The following is a 19,734-nucleotide window of genomic DNA, read 5'->3' as shown; positions in this document are numbered from 1 at the left end:
ATTGCTGAGGCTAGGACTTCCAGTACTAACTCGGCCATAGTAACTTCTTGCAAGATACATCCACGAAGGCAAAAGAAACAAAAGCAAAAATGAACTATTGGGACTTCATCAAGATAAGAAGCTTTTGCACAGCAAAGGATACAGTCAACAAAACTCAAAGACAACCTACAGAATGGGAGAAGATATTTGCAAATGACATATCAGATAAAGGGCTAGTTTCCAAGATCTATAAAGAACTTATTAAACTCAACACCAAAGAAACAAACAATCCAATCATGAAATGGGCAAAAGACATGAACAGAAATCTCACAGAGGAAGACATAGACATGGCCAACATGCACATGAGAAAATGCTCTGCATCACTTGCCATCAGGGAAATACAAATCAAAACCACAATGAGATACCACCTCACACCAGTGAGAATGGGGAAAATTAACAAGGCAGGAAACAACAAATGTTGGAGAGGATGCGGAGAAAAGGGAACCCTCATACACTGTTGGTGGGAATGTGAACTGGTGCAGCCACTCTGGAAAACTGTGTGGAGGTTCCTCAAAGAGTTAAAAATAGATCTGCCCTACGACCCAGCAATTGCACTGTTGGGGATTTACCCCAAAGATACAAATGCAATAAAACGCCGGGACACCTGCACCCCGATGTTTATAGCAGCAATGGCCACGATAGCCAAACTGTGGAAGGAGCCTCGGTGTCCAACGAAAGATGAATGGATAAAGAAGATGTGGTTTATGTATACAATGGAATATTACTCAGCTATTAGAAATGACAAATACCCACCATTTGCTTCAACGTGGATGGAACTGGAGGGTATTATGCTGAGTGAAGTAAGTCAGTCGGAGAAGGACAAACATTATATGTTCTCATTCATTTGGGGAATATAAATAATAGTTAAAGGGAATATAAGGGAAGGGAGAAGAAATGTGTGGGAAATATCAGAAAGGGAGACAGAACATAAAGACTTCTAACTCTGGGAAACGAACTGGGGGTGGTGGAAGGGGAGAAGGGCGGGGGGTGGGAGTGAATGGGTGACGGGCACTGGGGGTTATTCTGTATGTTAGTAAATTGAACACCAATAAAAAATAAATTAAAAAAAAAAAAGAAAAGCCAAATCTGTAAATGTAAATGAAGAATCTGAGAACAAATCATGTCACTTTTGTGAAATGCAGGTTTAAAAAAATGTAAACATTTTATGATCTCTAAAAGGTATTCTAAATATTGTAAACATTTGGAAGAACACTTAAATCAGAAATGACTGTGTACCTTACTACTGATAATCCAGCTCCAATGTAATTTAGCAGCGGGTTTGATACTTCTTCTGCATCCATTCCAAACCAACCAAACCTGGAATTGAGAAAGTTACACCAAAGTAGGTGTTTTTGAAAATGTGTTCATCAATTGTGTTCAAGAGCATGGACTCAGGGTCGGATTCCTGGATTCAAATCCTAAATCACTCTCTTATTAACTGTGATTTGAAAAAGTTGACTCTTTACCATGCTTCCAGCTCCCCATGTTTAAAATGGGGTACCTACAAGGTAGGTATACTTATTGTATATTATAATACCTTCCTTCTTATGAAGATATTTTAGATGAGTTAGTATATGTAAAAGTGCTTATGAGGGTCCCTTTCTTATTAAGACTAAGGAAGAAGACAAAATAGATTAAGTGGCTAATTGAATGCCAAATAACTGGCTGAAATTTTGTATAGCATTTACTGAAACAGACTTTTAGGTAACTGCTTGGTTAATGATCACTACTTTTTTGCATCACCTTCCCTTTTTTTTTTTTTTTTTTTTCACACCTTGAGATTGTAGCAATCATGACCAACAATTACTATGAACCACTCAGGGCAAGAATGAAAGAGGCAAGAAGAAAAAGCAAAAGAAAATAGCACTTGTGAGAAGCAGGTAGGAGAGTGGGGAAAGGCCAGGAAAGAACAAATTGGAGGTTATTTTGTTCTGTTATTACTGAGGTTGTTATAATGCTTTGCGAGGGAAGAGGAGCCCAAAAAGTAAGAGCGACATAATCCCTTCTACTCCTCTTCCCAAACTCAACTTGAATGTTAATTTTAATGCTAACCAAGGGCAGCACAGTCATACAGAAGTTTCTAGGATGAGGAGGATCTTCTACAGGTGCACTGTATAACAGGGGAGTTCCTAGCCCTCTATGGCTATTGAGCTCTTGACATATATATATTTGGGCAGTGCAGCTGTAGAACTGTTTAATTTGATTAGATTTTAATTCATTTAACTTTAAATATAAATGGACACATGTGGCTTGTGGTGACCCTGCTGGACTCCTCTAGAGCCGGGGTTGGCACACTTTTCCTTAGAGGGCCAGAGAGTAAATATTTTAGGCTTTGCGGGCCAGCTGGTCTCTTGCAATTACACAACTCTGCCACTGTAGTGTAAAAGCAGCCCCAGACAATATGAAATGGATGGATGTTCCAATAAAATGCTATTTTCAAAAATGGCTGGGAAGGTGGGCCATGGCTTGCTGACCCTGGCCCAGGCTCTAGAAGGAATATGTGCTTTAAAACTAGTAGGAGACTGGGGTTTGAAGCCTAGCTTATTCATTCTGTGATATTCAGCAAGTTACTCCATCTCTTTGTCTTTCAGCTCTCTTATAAGGCAGTGCTCACCTCACATTTGTGAAAATGATGCATATAAAATGATGCAATATGTCCAGCAAATTGTCACACAATAAAAAGAGAAAATAAACATCAGTTCCCCTCCTCTCTTCCTTCTTCTGTTCTGAGGAGATACTTCTTTACTGTATCTTAACCAAATATCTAGATCAGATATTAGAATTTGGGGCAATAATAATTAAAAATTGCATATTTTATGTGTCTGTCTTCCCATTTGTAATCTCTGTGAAGGTAAAAACCAGGTTATTCCTCTTAGCTAGCCCAATCCCTAGAACTTGCCTTACATCAGTGTAGAGAATCTTAGTTGAAATTGTTTTGCGTTACCTTGAGCTTGCCCAGCCAGTTAATGTATTAAATGATCCCCAGATTAAGATTCCAAGGCCTAAACCAATGGTTTTGATAACTGGGACAACAGCGATGTTCCCTGTGGATGTAACATACAGAAAAAAGATGTTATTTTTAAGACAAAAAATACATTTATAAATTGAATTAACTTTTTAAAAAGATTCATTTATTTATTCATGAGAGATACAGAGTGAGAGAGAGGTAGAGACATAGGCAGGGGGAGAAGCAGGCTCCTTGCGGGAAGCCCGACTTGGGACTCGATCCCGGATCCCGTGATCATGACCTGATAATAGAAATTAGTTCAGTTTCTTTTTTTCTTTTAAGATTTTATTTATCTATGGTGAATTATTCAGGATTGCTGTTTGTGCTATTTTATTATGAACCAGAGTTCTTTTTAAAAATATTTTACTTATTTATTCATGAGAGACACACAGAGAGAGGGGCAGAGACACAGGCAGAGGGAGAAGTAGGCTCCCCACAGGGAGCCCGATGCAGGACTCGATCCCAGGATCCCAGGACTACAAGCCGAAGGTAGACGCTCAACTGGTAAGCCACCTAGGTGTCCTCAGAGTTTGTGATCACAGTATTAAATAATTAAAGAATAAATTATATCCTACATTACCTGTTGCCCAAATGCAGCCCCCAACCATTGCAAAAGGCCAAAATTTAGGGCAATGTAGTATCAGATTGACCACAAGGGCAATCGACCATATGGCAGCACAAAGTACCCACTGGAGAAACATTCCTGAAAAGAAAAGAAACTGGTTTCAGTGGTTCAAACTAAATTAATGCTTCTGAGTATCAAAGAGATATTATTACAGGAATGGCCACAACTTATTGAATGTTTATATGGGGGTACTTTGCACACTCAATATAATTTTTACAACTATGATGCATCCGAGTTAACTCCAGTTTAAAAAATGGAAAAAATGAATGTGAGATGAAGCAACCTGTCTCAACAGCTAACGGTTGGTACAGCTGGAATTTAAACCTACGCCGTCTAGTCCACAGCTTACCAAACACAGCGTGTTCCTGCGTAACATTCTTCTGTCTGTTTCACCTATTAGACAAATCAAGAATTTTCTACCAAAGAGTACTGGCAAGACCAAGTCTACGTACTCTTATTCGAATGCCACAGCTAGTGCCATCTCTCACCAAAACATGGCATTCAGAACTTCAGAACAGCACAACAGTAAGTTGAATCTTTGGGATTGTTTATGCCATCTTTGGGATAAAAACAAAACCACTTATGGCCACATGTAGACCTCTCCCAGTTAGAGTTGAATGCCTGTGATGACCAAACATTACAAACCTGACAATTAGCATTCTGGGTCAGGGCATTCTCCTTTCTGTGCTCTGGGTTGCCATTTGCCAATTAGCTGAAGAAGACACGGTGATAAGAAGTATGTCTGTACCTGACGCTTCTGTACCATCAAGGGTTTGGGGATTAAAAGGTTAAAGAAAACGTTGACACTGGAAGAAATATTAGGGCAGTTATGACTCAGTGTAGCAGTTCTGACTCCCCCTATGGAAGATATTTGCCTGTTGAGATTCAGTCTCATGGTGGAAGAGAGAACAAAAAATGACTGTTAACCTCTAGGACAAAAAAGGGACGATCCCAGAGATGAAAGGGAACTTCATCTTAACAAGTTCTTCATTTTACAAAAAGAGAAACTGAGAACAAAAGAGCTAGTGAGACTTGTTCAGGACCACACAGTTGTGGAAAGACACCTAAAAGCCAGTTCCTCTACCCCTTTGTATATATTTTGTTCTTATTTTAGTCGTTTCCGTTTCCATCCTGCTCGGAAAGAAAAAGACTTGTAATCCTATTGTTTAAGTAGCCACAAGTCATAAGGAGCTGAGGTGGCAAAGTAACTGCTTCCCACCAGGTGCTCAGCGTTAACATCTGAACATCCCCTTCTCCTGGCTGTAACGCTAAAGGCATGTGGATTCAAAAGAGAGAGAGAGAGAGAGAGAGAGAGAGAGAACTTCTTGCTACTTCTTGCTTTTCCTTCCCTGAAGTTCACATTACAGGCAGGGCAGCTATAATGTGCCACGTGTGTTCCTAAAAACATTGCGCTACACAAAATCACATAATAAAAAACTGTAGAGTTTTTATGGGGAAGAAGGGAATAGCACTCAAAAAAAATTTCATCAACAACATATTAAAAAAAAAAAAGACAGGAACCCAATAAAAAACAGTAGTACACTTTTACACTGGCTTAGTGGCCCAAAATTCACAAGTCTTCCAAAAATATGGCACCTGAACTGGAACTTGGTGGTTTGCTTCTGGAAGTGGGCATTGGAAGTGTGGCAGCTTGTGATGTTGGGGGATGCGGGGGGCAGTGGGGGAATGGTGGGGGGATCCTAACCTCAGATGGGACTGGGTGTGGTGCTGAGGGGGCTGGGGATGCTGCAGGGTGTGTGTGCAAGTGCCTTTCAGGCTTTACTGGGCCTCTTTATTCACCTGGGTGCAGGTTTCTTCGTTCACCTGACACTGTATCAGAGTCAAAACTGCACATAAACACAACATTTGTGTTGGGCTCAATGTGTTCTCTATTATATGAAGCATGTTCGAAATTCATGTTTTCAAAACAAGTGTATGTGAGTAGAACCGACTAACCTTTTGTAAACATAACAGATATGGCTAGAAAGCTCTCCTGATGGTCACTCTCTCAGCTTTACCATGGAACCACGCTCACGATTATTCTCTACTGACCAAATCTCAGATAAACTGGCACGAGCACCATCAACTGATTTAGCGTGAGCTCTATTCATTTGGTGCCAGGTACAAGAAGATCTGTGGCCATCATTAAAAAAAAAAAAAAAAAAAAAAAAAAAAAAAGACCAAAAAAGAGAACTTGACATTTAAACATAAAGTTAGCAATGAAGGAAAAATAATTACCATCACCAGTCTCATATTTTTTAAGCGGTACAAAATTTGAGCCAAACAAAAGGACGGCTACAAAGCAGCAGATGAAACCAATGGTTAGGTCTGTTCCGTTACTGCTCATGATTCCAGCGCTGCCTGCGAGTAAGCCGGTTCACTTTTCACACTTGATGTCCTTTTCAAGAGCTTCTGAAATAAATCAAAAATAAAACTATTAACAAAAAAATAAAACCATTAAGAAGCTGTGAGTTCTGTGAACAAATTGTGATTACTATGTGACATTTATTGAGGTTTTCGAAAGTATGCTAAGATTCCTTCCTCCAGATAAAAAGTTAGGACATTATGAAGTTATGTATTATGTTCACACCCCACGTTCATTTGTTTTCTTTTATTATTTTACCAACAAATACTTTTTTTGATCACTAATGTGCAATTAAGAGAAAAATAACTTGGTCTTTAGAGCTGGAACACTTCTAAGATCTGGAAATAATTTTTTTCTTTTTTTTTTTTTAAGATTCATTCATTGATTTGAGAGAGAGAGAGAGAGAGAGAGAGAGAACAAGTGGGGGGAGAGGCAGAGGGAAAGAGAATCCTCAAGCCATCTCAGGACCACAAGATCACGGCCTGAGCCGAAACCAACAGGTGGATGCTTAATGAACTGAGCTACCTGGGCACCCCTGGAGATAATCCATATTATATTATACAAAATTCTCCTGTGTAGGTGGACTGGTGTAATGAAAAGATTTATGGACCGAGACTCAATTTACTTCAATTGGTTGTTGTGACAATCAAATGAGAGAGGATGTGTGACGACTTTCAGAACTACCAGCCTGGGGTACCTGTGTGGCTCAGTAGGTTAAACATCTGACTTTTCACTTCAAGTCATACATGAGATCAAGCCCTGCCTTGGGCTTTGCTTTAGGTGTGGGACTGGCTTAAGATGCCCTCTCCCTATTTATATATATTTATATAAAAAAAGAACTGTTAGTGCCTCAAAAGCAAAAGGTTTTTTTTTTTTTTTTTTTTTTTTTTTTTTTTTTTTTTTAATTTCAAATAGGAGCTTAAGGGCACATTTAGGTTGTATTGCTTTTACATACTCAGATCTACCTAGAGGCAAAGGCACTTTTTGCATCAGTAGTACCCTCATGGTGTGTATTTAAGAAGTTCATGAAATCTTATATCTTTACAACTTAAAAAAAAAACTGCACAGATAAAACAATCTCTTAAAGATCTCTTCAAGAATTTCTTAAATTTCTTCAAGATTAGATCCTTGAAATATCCCTTCGGGAATCTCCTAGACTCTTAAGGATAGAGAACAAACTGAGGGTGGATGGAAGGAGCTGGGTGGAGGACGGATGAGGGATGATGGAGATTAAGGAGCCGGGCACTTGTTATGATGAGCACTGGGTGTTGTATATAAGTGATGAATCACTAAATTCTACCCCCGAAGCCAATATTACACTACATGTGTACTAAGTAGAATTTAAGTTAAAATTTGGAAACAAACCCAAGGACTCTCCTAAAGTGGTGTGATGCACGATACCATCACCTGGTCAGCAGAACAACGTGAGGCGGCTGGTCAGCCACCTGTGCAATCTGGTGGCCACTGGCCACGAGTGGATAATTAAATTTTCATTAAAGTTAAGTAAAAAAAAAAATTCAGATCCTTAGCCAAGCTAATTAAATATCAAGTGCCTGATAGCTCCTCATAGCCAGTAGTTACCACTCTGAACAGTGCCGATTATAGAACATTTCCACCATTACAGCAAGTTCTATTGGACAGCACTGCTAAGCTTATTAAAAAGTCTGAATCCCTATGAAGAAAAAAGGACCCAAATCACAAATAGCCAAGATTCAGATATTTTTCATTACATTTGGAAAAGGCTATGGAACATGATTCATTCACCCTTTTAGTTGTTTAACCTACATGAGAAAAAAAAATAATACAAAAGGACTCTCTTTTATTACAAGAGATAATCAGAGTCTTTCCACAATACCATTGTGAAACCATATTTTGCACATTGACCCTTTGGTTCGCTTCACTTCCTTAAGCCTTCTGGAATGGAAGATAATCAACCCAGTCTTTTTTTTTTTTCCCTCCAGATTTAATGTTGGGTGATGACTTCTTGGGGACATCTGAAATCACCTTTCCTTGTTACCTTATTTTACAATGATATTCACTTTAAAGGTGTTTGGGGGAGCCTGGGTGGCTCAGTCGGTTAAGTGCCCGACTCTTGGTTTCAGCTCATGTCATGATCTCAGGGTCATGAGATTGAGCCCTGAGTCAGGCTCCACGCTCACTGGGGAAGGTTTGAGATTTTCTCTCTCCCTCCCCCTCTGCTCCTCCCTGCCAGGTGCTCTCTCTCTCTCTCTCTCTCTCTCTCTCTCAAATAAATAAATCATAAAAAAAAAGGTGTTTCATTTTTCCATGTATTGTTTCTTAGGTTTTCTTGTTGAGAATATTAAATATAGGACTACCTACAATATATATTCTTTGGCATTGTTATGGATAATTTAACTGAAAATAGGGATAACTTCAGAATTGCTCAATAAATCTTAGTAAGAAAAAACACCTATTTGAAATTGTATGTGCTGTCTTGAAATAAACCACAAACCAATGTCTGTAAGACAATATCCTCCTTGGGGACGTAGGTGAGAAAGAGACACTGAGACGTATAGAAACACTAACACAATAACACTACTCCAATAAAAGTAATAGTCTTACTGTGGTGCCACGTTTTAGCCCTGCAGTTGCTTACATGGACTATTGCTCAAGAGTCAGGCAGGTGGACTGCTGCTAAGGTATCAGGACCGGATTAGGCCAGAGGGGCGGGAGTTACCTGGGGAGGATTCACGGGACCAAGAAGATTTGGTTGATAGCTAAGAAATCGTTTTTTTTTTCTATTTTAATTAAAATAAGCAAAGTGAAATAAGCACACTGATAAGAGAAGGCCTAACCCTCAGAAGTGACAGATTTTTTTAGTGAAGATGGCTTTCTTAAAGACTGTTGACAGCCCTAAACTTACTTTCATTCCAACTGAAGTACTAATTTGAAGTGCCAATCAGAGGGCATAAACAGCATTTTCACTGCTGCATGAACATTATCAGTGTTAATTTACTTAAAGCTATTGGTGCAAATAAGTGAAATGTATTGCCCACAACTCTGGTACGTTTCAGAAAGCAAGGGATCTAGTTTGCACAGCGGGCTGGCGGGTGGGCAATATGCCCGGTCTTTAAGGAAGAACCCGCCTCTCTAAGTCAATAAAAAATAAGATTTATATGAAAAGGTAAGGCCAGATGGCTTTTAGCACGTTACTTCAATCCTTTTGTAGTGCAGACCTGTTGAATGAACAAGTCTCAAACCATTTCCGAACAAAAAATAGTTTTTAAATGTTTGCTTTCCAGTGTCCCCTGAGATTTTTTTAAACCACATTCATTTGTATTTTAATACTTACTTCATTTATTAAGTAAATGTTTTTTATTCTCGATTTTGCCTGTCACTGTGAGCTTCTATGGAGGGTCTTTTTTTGTTTTGTTTTTGTTTTGGTTTTGGTTAGTAGTTGGCACGTTCTGGTCACTAAGGCTCGTTCTACTGCAGCCAAGATTTCACTTTTAGTTTCGCGCTAATTTCCTCCACGCTCCCGGCGAGCTCCGCCCGCCTCTTGGGTACAGTTGGCAGCGCTGGACTCCTGACTTCTGAGCTTTGGTTTTTCCTTTTAAGCATCAGCGTGTTCTGGAAAATCACGAGAGGCTCCGCCGCAAAGCCCCCGGGTCCCCTGCAGGTGCTGGTACTGGGCCCCCGGGTCCCCCAGGAGCTCGTACTCGGCCCCAGGGTCCCCCGCAGGGGCTCCTCCTGGCCCCCGGGTCCCCCGCAGGTGCTCCTCCTGAGCCCCCGGGTCCCCACAGGTGCTCCTCCTCGCCCCGGGTCCCCGCAGATGCTCCTCCTCGCCCTGGGTCCCCGCAGATGCTCCTCCTGAGCCTCCGGGTCCCCGCAGGTGCTTCTCCTGATTCCCCGGGTCCCCCGCAGGTGCTCCTCCTCGCCCCGGGTCCCCGCAGGTGCTCCTCCTGAGCCCCCGGGTTCCCCGCAGGTGCTCCTCCTCGCCCCGGGTCCCCGCAGGTGCTCCTCCTCGCCCTGGGTCCCCCGCAGGTGCTCCTCCTGAGCCCCCGGGTCCCCCGCAGGTGCTCCTCCTCGCCCCGGGTCCCCTCAGGTGCTCCTCCTGATCCCCCAGGTCCCCGCAGGTGCTCCTCCTCGCCCCGGGTCCCCGCAGGTGCTCCTCCTCGCCCTGGGTCCCCGCAGATGCTCCTCCTCGCCCTGGGTCCCCCGCAGGTGCTCCTCCTGAGCCCCCGGGTCCCCCGCAGGTGCTCCTCCTCGCCCTGGGTCCCCCGCAGGTGCTCCTCCTGAGCCCCCGGGTCCCCCGCAGGTGCTCCTCCTCGCCCCGGGTCCCCCGCAGGTGCTCCTCCTCGCCCCGGGTCCCCCGCAGGTGCTCCTCCTCGCCCCGGGTCCCCCGCAGGTGCTCCTCCTCGCCCCGGGTCCCCCGCAGGTGCTCCTCCTCGCCCGGGTCCCCGCAGGTGCTCGTACTCTACTCACCGCGCCGCAGCTCCGCACCGCGCCCAGGAGGCCGCTCGGTCCCCGCCCGTGTCCCCCGCCGCCGGCGCCGCCCGCCGCCTTCCCCCGCGGGAACAGCCACCTGGCCCGGGGCTCGAGCAGGGCGACCCCGAGGTCTGCGGCGTGGCGCCGCCCGGTCGCGGGGACGAGCACAGCGGGCGCGGAGGGGCTGTAACCCGGAGGCCCTAACCCGGGAGGCCGGGGCGGCCCAGGGCGCCAGGTGCGCCGGCGCCTCCCTCCCTCGCCTTGGCCCGGAGACTCACGTGACTCCCGCGGGCGCCCTCAGGCCGTTTGTCAATCAGCCTGGAAAGGCCTCTGGGCCTTTGTAGAGAAGGTTGCTCCTGCTGGGGAGCCCTGTGCCCCGCACCCTCTACAAGTCAAGGGGCCAGGTAGGAGTCCTGTTGTTCACGGTGACACAGGAGGCTGAGGCATCTCACACAATCGCAAAGGCTATCTAAAATGGAATTTGTTGTGGCTATCAAGAAATTCATCTGAACCACTAACCCCCCTGTGACATCACAAGATTTCCCCTGTAATCACTAAGGCTTCCTAAATGCGCCCAAATCGGTTTTTTCCACCTCTATATTTATCTAATAGGTATTGAGTACCACGTGAGGCCGTGTGTTCCAGGCCTCTCAGACTTGATTGCATATTACCTTCACAGACGGGGTTTGGTTTTGTTTAGTTTTTGAAATACTAATATCTCTGGAGATGTGGCTTAGGAATCCGTTTCTCCTCCAGGTGATTCTAATGTGAAGCCAGTCTCGAGAATCACATTCCAGATCAAGGGTCAAGTTTTATTCCTGGGAAGAATAACCTGGAGAATGAGTTAAAAATCCAGGTTCCTGATATCTTGATTTCGATTTTGAGAAACATTGCCTTAGTCTTCCACTGTGAGATATGTAACATATGGCTATTTGAATTCAAATTAGTTTATTTATTCTTTTTTTTTAAATTTTTATTTATTTATGATAGTCACAGAGAGAGAAAGAGAGAGAGGCAGAGACATAGGCAGAGGGAGAAGCAGGCTCCATGCACCGGAAGCCCGATGAATTCAAATTAGAATAAAAATTCAGGAGTTCACTTGTACTGGACACTTTTTAAGGGCTCAGTAGCCGCATGTTTAGATTACAGAACATTTCTATCACTGCAGACAGTTCTGTTGGACAACACTTTCTGGACTCAAGAGCCCTGAGAGTGCAGCAGGGTAACCTATAGGGAGTCCTAGCTTCATATATATTCCAGAATGGCAAGGGACAAGGGACACAGAGACAAACAAATAAATTTAGAAAAGGGGAAGTGCCGGGTTCTGTCCTAGTCTAAGAGATCAAGGAAGGCCTCTCTAAGGAAGTGACATTTAGCAGAAACAATTTAGTAGTTGGTAATGACTGCAGAGTTACAAGAGGGAGAAAGCATAAAGACTGCTCAGAGATGAGGTGTCCTGGAAGGAAGTCCTGCTTTAAACATTACTCATATGCATAAACAATAATGTAAGAAGCAAGGGTGCCTGGGTGGCTCAGTTGGTTAAGCAGCTGATTCTGGATTTTGGCTCAGGTCATGATCTCAGGGTTGTGAAATTGAGCCCCACCTCTGGCTCCATGCTGAGTGTGAAGCCTGCTGGGGATTGTGTGTGCATGTGTGTGTGTGTGTCTCCCCCCATCCCTTCCTGCTCATATTTTTTCCCTCCCTAAAAAATAATAAATAAAAAATAAATAAAATATATAAAAAAACCCAATAGTGTAAGAAGCAGATGGGAAGGAAAAGTATCATGTTATTTAAAGAATTAAGGAAGCTAAGGATTTTCACCCAAGGGAAGAAGTTAATTCGGCACTTCAGTAAAATTTTGAGGAAACAAGTTGCCCTTTTGTCACAATCTGTCTCTCCTCCCAGAATCCAACCCAGAATTGTTTCACTTCATGATTACAAGAGACTTCAATAATCCATGTGTTCATTCTTGCTTTAGTTTCACATTGGGAAATCGAGACTCACATTATTGTGAATTTCCTAAAATCTTAAAGTGAATTGGGGGCTGAGTCAGGATTGGGGACATTTATTATAGGATGTCCCAGGTCAAGTGCTTTTCACATCATGCCACAAATGCCACTCAAACATGGATGATTCTCTGCTTAATTTAAACTCTCCTTTTTTCGGGGATCCCTGGGTGGCGCAGCGGTTTAGCGCCTGCCTTTGGCCCAGGGCGCGATCCTGGAGACCCAGGATCGAATCCCACATCAGGCTCCCGGTGCATGGAGCCTGCTTCTCCCTCTGCCTGTGTCTCTGCCTCTCTCTCTCTCTCTCTCTGTGACTATCATAAAAAAAAAAAAAAATAAAAAAATAAACTCTCCTTTTTTCAAGTTGTTTCATATGCCTTAATGTCAAAACATAAAGACTTGTATTGGAAGAGGCACTAGAAGATCCAGATTAACTTCATATACTAGCCATTTATCTCTGGAAAAATCATTAAATTTCTCTAAACCTGTTTCTTTCATATGTTATTATTGACATAATAAGATCTGGGGACCTCCCCTTTTTTCATGGTCAAAAGATAAAATGTATAACAAATATTATTAGGATTCTGGTTTCTGCTCTGGCATTTGAAGATCTTGGGAGTTATCCCTCCTGTCATCAGGATAAGAAGAAAGCTGAACACACTGAAAATCAGCAACTCTTCTTAGGTCCACCAGATAGTTGAGATTCCAGGTAAATCACCTCCCTGAAAACTGCAGGGGTAGGTGAATGCAGAAGATCATACCTTATGACCACTAGAGCCAGTAATGGGCAGGGGACTCTTCAACAGTAATGGTGAGGACCTAGTGTCAGGGGAGCACGCATACTTTGAATTTACTTTCAGGAGCTCAGCTAAGTTCTCACAGTGACGATCAAAGAAAAATTTCTCTTGCTTCTGGAAAGGGGAGGGAAAAAGTAACCATTATGAAACATGCTCAGAGTCTTCTGTTCTCTGAAATAAAGAGAACTTTCTAGGTAAAGAGATGCTTTCTAGGTAAGCATCTTTATCAGAGCTTTACCAGACTTGGAATTGGAAGAAGAGCAATTGAGTGATTTGAGCCCCTTCTAGCTTACTTGTCTCTCATGAGGGGAGGGGGGAAAAAGGGTTAGGAAACTCCTCAGCAGGTTTACAGTCCAGGGATCCTGGCTCACTAAAAATGGAGATTTACTCATTAGAGTATAGAGTGCTTCCACTCCTCAATATCTTATGACCATATTTAAAGTGTTCCAACAATAACAGTGGATTACAACTGAGAGAGCTGCAAGACACAGACGCTGTTTAACAAGGAGTTTCCAAGAAAACCCAAAAACAAAAGAGGAGAAAGAAGGAAGGACATTAGGCGAACTTGAAATCTGTGACGCCTTACTGCTATAGCAAATATTAAACACAGCCTAAGTTCTGGTGAGATAAAAAGAAAATCTCACACTAAAGGCCTGTTTGCAACAGTGCCTATTATTTGACACGTAATATCTGGCTTGTAAAAAAAATTACAAGGCATAATAAAAGGCAAGAACAAACACAGTCTAAAGAGATAAAGCAAGCCTCAGAACCAGATTCAGATATGGTTTTGGAATTATCAGACTTTGGATTTAAAATGCTTATTATTAATATGCTAAGAACTCTATTGGAAAAAATTAACATACAAGAAAAAATGATGTATTATGTGAGAGACAAAAACTTTAAGAATCAAAAGAAAATGTTAGAAAACAAAACACTGCAACTGAAATGAAGAATGCTTTTTTTTTATAGCTGAGAAATAATCAGTGATCTTGAAGATATGTCAATAGAAACTTTGCAAATGTAAATGTAAAGAAAACAATGGAAAAAACACAACAGAATATCTAAAACCTATGGGGAAAAAAAGTGTAACATAAAGGTAGTGAGAACAACAGAAGGAAAAAGAGAAAGGAAGAAAAGTATCTGAGGTAATAATGGCTGAGATTTCCTCAAAATTAATGACAAATGATATCAGATCACAGATCCAGGAAGCTCAAGCACTAAACAGGATAAAAACAGAAAATATCGACATGTGGGCATATCCTATTCAAATAGCAGAAAATCAGACAAACTAAAAATAGTGAAAGAACCAGAGGGGGGCAAAATGCACTTTATCTATGGAGGAGTAAGGATTCGAATTTTATCAGACTTTTCTTCAGAAACCATGCAAGCAAAAAGAGACTATATGAAATACTTTATATTGAAAGAAAAGTCCACCATTTTAGACAACTGAATTAAGTATAATTATTCTTTTAAAAGTGAAGAGAAAATAAAGACTTTCTCAGACAAAAACTGGGTGGAGTTTTTTTTTTCTTTTTTAACCAATAGACCTATCTTGGAAGAAGGGTTAAAAGAAGTTTTTCATAGAGAAGGAAACAAATGTAGTTCAGAAAGTTGGATCAAGATGAAGAAATGAAGAACTTTAGAAAAACAATAAATGGAGGCAAAGTAAGATCTTTTATTTTTCATTCCTAATTGATCTAATTGATAGCTTCAAAATAATAATAGCAACAATGTATTAGATGGCTATTATAGATTATATGGTTATATAACTTATAGCATAAATGAAATAAATGACAGCAATATCAGAAGGGACAGGAGAACAGAACTGGGAATAGTCTACTATCAAGTACTTGCACTGTCTGTGAAGAGGTATGGTGTTATTTGAAAGTGGATTTAGATTGGTTGCAAATGTACACTCTAAACTCGAGGGAAATTCCTTAAAAAATGATAAAAAGAAGTGTAGCTGATACACCAAGAGAGAAGAGAAAGTGGAATCATGCTTAATTGAAACCAGAGGAAGTAGAGGAAATTCCTTAAAAAATGATAAAAAGAAGTGTAGCTGATACACCAAGAGAGAAGAGAAAGTGGAATCATGCTTAATTGAAACCAGAGGAAGTAGAGGAAAAATAAAGGTGAAGACAAAAGAAACAAAGAACTGGACAACAAATAGGAAACAACATATGGTAAGAGTATCCAGCTTTATCAATAATCATTTTAAATGTGAGTGACTTAAATACACCAATTAAAAGATAGAGCAAATAAAATACAGAACCCAGATACATGCTGTTTACAGGAAATCTACTTTAATTATAAAGACACGGATTAAAATGAATGGAGAAAGATATATCATGCTAGCACTAATCAAAATGAAGCTAGGAATAGCTATTTTAATTTCAGACAAAGACTTCAGAACAAGGAAATTATCAGGAACAAAGAGGCATAACATAATGATAAAGAAGTTGACTCTCCAAGAAGACATGACGAGAAGAGGTAAGACCTATGCACATCACAGCAGAGTGTCAATACATTAGGCAAAACCAGTTAAAATTGCAAGAAATCAACACAAATTCACTGTTGTAGTTGGAGTTTTCAACACCCCTGCATTAGTAATCGAAAGATCCAGCGGGCAAAAAGTCAGTAAGGATATAGTTGAACTGAATAGCACTATCATCATCTGGATCTAATTGACAGTTATGTAATATTTCATCCAACCACAGGAGACTACACATTCTCCTCAAGCTCACATAGAGCACTGACCACAATAGACCACATTCTGGGCTATTTAATACATTTTGACAAATTTAAAAGAATAAATATCATAGAAAGTATGCTCTCAGACCACAATGAAGTTACACTGGAAATAAATTACAGAGAGATGGCTGGAAAATCCCAAAATATTGGAATATAAACAACACACCTAAATAAGTCATGGATCAAAGGAAAGCTCTCAAAATGGAATATACTTCAAACTAAATGAAAATGAAAACACTATTTATGAAATTTATGAGATGAAGTGAAATCAGTGCTTAGAGGGAAACTTATAGAATTCACACATCAGAAGAGAAAGCTTTGGAATTAATAATCTAAGTATATACAATAGGAAACTAGAAACAGAAGAACAAATAAAATCCAGAGTAAGGAGAATTAAAAATAAGGTTGGAGTAGAACTCAATAAAATTGAAAACCAGAAATCAGAAAACCAATGAAACAAAAATTTGGTTATTTGAAGAGATACATTAGTAAACCTCTAGCTAGGCTAGTTTAAAAAAAGAAAGAAGACACTAATTACTATTATTATAAATGAAAAAGATGCATCACTACTAATCCCCTGGATGTTAATAGAATAATGAATATTATGAACACCCCCACCCCCACACATTTGGTAACCTAGATGAACTAGACCAATTCCTTGAAAAACACAATCTGCCAAATTCACTCAAGGAGAAATAGATAATCTGAATAAGCCTATATCTATATCTAATATATCTATTAAAGAACTTGTATCAATAATTGGTAGCCTTCTAAACCAGATGAGTTGACTGGCGAATCATATATTTAAATAACTCATACTAATTATCTATAATCTTGTTCAGAAAACTGCAACAGAAACACTTCCTAACTCATCCTGTGAAGCCAGCATTATCCTAGTACTAGATGAGAAAATTATAAGAAAGGAAAATTCTGTAATTTGTCTCATAGTTCCATAGATGCAAAAATCTTCAACAAAACATTAGCAAATATAAGCCAACAATGTATAAAAACGAATTATATGACATGACCAAATGGGATTTATCTCAGCTATGTAAAATTGGTTCAACAATCAAAATCAGTTTCTGTAATCTATCATATCAGCAGATTAAAAAGGAAAAGTCACATGATCCTACCAATAGATGCAGCAAAACCATTTGACAAAGTCCAGTACATTCATGGTAAAAATACTCAACACACCAGGAACAGACAGGGAACTTCCTCAACTTGATAAAGAACATCCTCAAAAAACCTACAGCAAACATATATAATGGTGAGAAATTTAGATCTTTCCCGTTAAGATCAGGAGCAAGAGAAGGATGATTGCTCTCACTACTGCTTTTTAACATTAAGTCCTAAACTAATATGACTAACTAATAACTAACTACATAACTAACTAAGCCCTAACTAATATAATTAACATTAAAGTCCTAACTAACATAGTAAGACAGGAAAAAGAAATAAAAGCTAACAGATTGGGAAGGAAGAAATAAAACTGCCTTTGTTCAAAATGATATGACTGTATATATAGAAAATTCTTAAGAATCGCCAAAAAATTCCTGGAACCAATAAACACCAATAGTTGCAGGATACAAGGTTAATATAGAAAAGTCAATTGTTTTCCTGTATACCAACAATGAACAATAAAATTTATAATTAAAAACAATTCCATTTACATTAACACTCAGTAACATAAAAAATGGTATAAACCTAACAAAATCCATGCAAGATCTATAGGAGAAAAAGGACAAAATTCTGATGAGTAAAATCAGAGAAGACCTATTTCCATGTTCATGAATAGAGGACTTAGTAATGTTAAGATGTCACTTCTTCCCAACTTGGTCGATCAATTCAATGAAATCCGAATAAAAATCCTTGCAAGTTATTTTGTGAACATTGACAAATTGATTCTAAATTTATATAGAAAGGCAAAATACCCAGAATAACCAATATAATACTGATGAGGAACAAAGTTGGAGAGATGACACTAACCAACTTTAAGGCTTAGTATCAAGTATTGTGATGAAAACAATATGGTAAGAATGAAACAATAGACGCGTGGATTAATGGAACAGAATAGAGAGCCGAGGAAATAGATTCCCACATATATAATCATCTGTTCTTTGACAAAGGACAAAGGCAATTCAGTGGAGAAAATACAGGCTTTTCAACAAATGGTGCTGGAATAGTTAGACATCCGTGTGCAAGACAATGCTAGATGCAGACCTTCCACTTCTCACAAAAATTAATATATACCATAAACCTAAATGTAAAGCACAAAAGTTAAAAGCTTGCAGAAGATAACATAAGACAAAATCTAGGTGAACCTGGGATTCTGATGAGCTTTCATAAACAACACTAAAAGCACAATTAATGAAGTAAACAATAGATGAATTGAACTTATTAAAATTAAAGAAACTTCTGCTCTGCAAGATATTAAAAAAAATGAAAAGGCAACCTTCATACAGGAGAACATATTTGCAAAATACATACCTGATAAACAACTTCCATCCAAATATATTTAAAAGACTCTTAAAACTCAACAACACAACTTGAAAAGCAGACTAAAGATTGGAACAGATGTCTCACTAAAGAAGATGCAAAAATGACAAATAATGATATGAAAAAATGCTCAAAATAATGTATCATTAGGCAATTGCAAATTAAATTGCAGTTTAAAATCATTGTATACTTACTGGAATAGCTAAAATCCAAAATTCTGACAATATCCCCTGATGGTATGTATGGCTGTGGAGCAACCAAAACTCTTATTTCTTGTTGGTGGGAACGCAAATGGTGTGGTTCCTTTGGAAGACAGTTTAACAGTTTCTTAAAAACTAAACATAGTCTTACCATATTATCTAGCAATCAAGTTTCTAGGTATTTGCCCAAATGAATTAAAACTTATGCCTACACAAATGTTTATAGCAGCTTTATTCATAACTGCTAAAACTTAGAAGCATCTGGGGTATCTCTCACTCGGTGAGTGGATAGACAAAACATAGTATATCGTACAATGCAATATTATATAAAAATAAAGAGAAATGAACTATAAAATTACAAAAAGACATGAGGAATTTTAAATGCATATTGCTAAGTGAAAAAAGCCAATCTGAAAAAAAAAAAGACACACTATATGATTCCAACTGTAGACATTCTGGGAAAAGCAAGACTATGGAAACAGAAAAAGGTCTGTGTTTACAAGGAGTTCAAGGAAAGGAGGGGATGGATGAATATGTGGAGCACAGGGATTGTAAGGGGAGTAAAACTATTCCATATGATACTCTAATGTGGGTATTTGACCGTGTACATTTGTCAGAACCCAAGGAACTGTACAACCTAAAGAGTGAGGCCTACTATAAACTCTGGGCTTTAGTTCATAGTAATGTATCAATGTTGGCTCATCAATTGTAATGATGCAACACATCATTAATGGGCAATGATATGCACTAATGCGACATGTTATCAATAGGGGAAGTGTGAGAGGGGAGAGAATCAGTCTATGAAAACTCTGTCCTATCTGCTCATTTTTTTTCTATAAATCTGAAACTGTTCTAAAAATAAAATCTACAAAAATATTATTATTTTGAGCCTGTGACTATTTTATAGCAGTTACACTCTTTTCTCAGTCAGGTAAACCATACCAACTACATCAAATTTAATATATATATATATTTAAATATATGATAGATGGGGAT

At 39.7% G+C, this 19,734-nt stretch overlaps 1 protein-coding gene across 12 annotated transcripts in view; it reads right to left on the bottom strand.

Moving 5' to 3' along the window:
- Positions 1 to 19,734, bottom strand: part of TMEM144 (transmembrane protein 144) — a 77,214-nt gene that overhangs the window by 54,853 nt on the left and 2,627 nt on the right. For 6 of the 12 annotated variants that reach the window (XR_005370935.1, XR_005370932.1, XR_005370933.1 and 3 more), the window contains exons 2-5: positions 5,910 to 6,083; positions 3,627 to 3,749; positions 2,984 to 3,083; positions 1,276 to 1,356 (exon numbers count right to left, since the gene is read on the bottom strand). Coding sequence is in view for 8 of the 12 variants with exons in the window: in XM_038559105.1 (XP_038415033.1) it covers positions 1,276 to 1,356; positions 2,984 to 3,083; positions 3,627 to 3,749; positions 5,910 to 6,018 (413 nt within the window). In the remaining 4 variants the exon portion in view is untranslated. Of the gene's footprint in view, positions 1 to 1,275; positions 1,357 to 2,983; positions 3,084 to 3,626; positions 3,750 to 5,909; positions 6,084 to 9,349; positions 9,633 to 10,482; positions 10,598 to 10,763; positions 10,955 to 18,732; positions 18,842 to 19,734 lie in introns of those variants that run through there. The other 6 variants (XM_038559102.1, XM_038559103.1, XM_038559104.1 and 3 more) reach the window with 6 other exon arrangements.

This window comes from Canis lupus, chromosome 15, assembly GCF_011100685.1.
Source record: "Canis lupus familiaris isolate Mischka breed German Shepherd chromosome 15, alternate assembly UU_Cfam_GSD_1.0, whole genome shotgun sequence".
NCBI lineage: Eukaryota > Metazoa > Chordata > Mammalia > Carnivora > Canidae > Canis > Canis lupus.
Note: the sequence above shows the minus strand (reverse complement) of the source record. Positions and strands in the feature narration are given on the sequence as shown.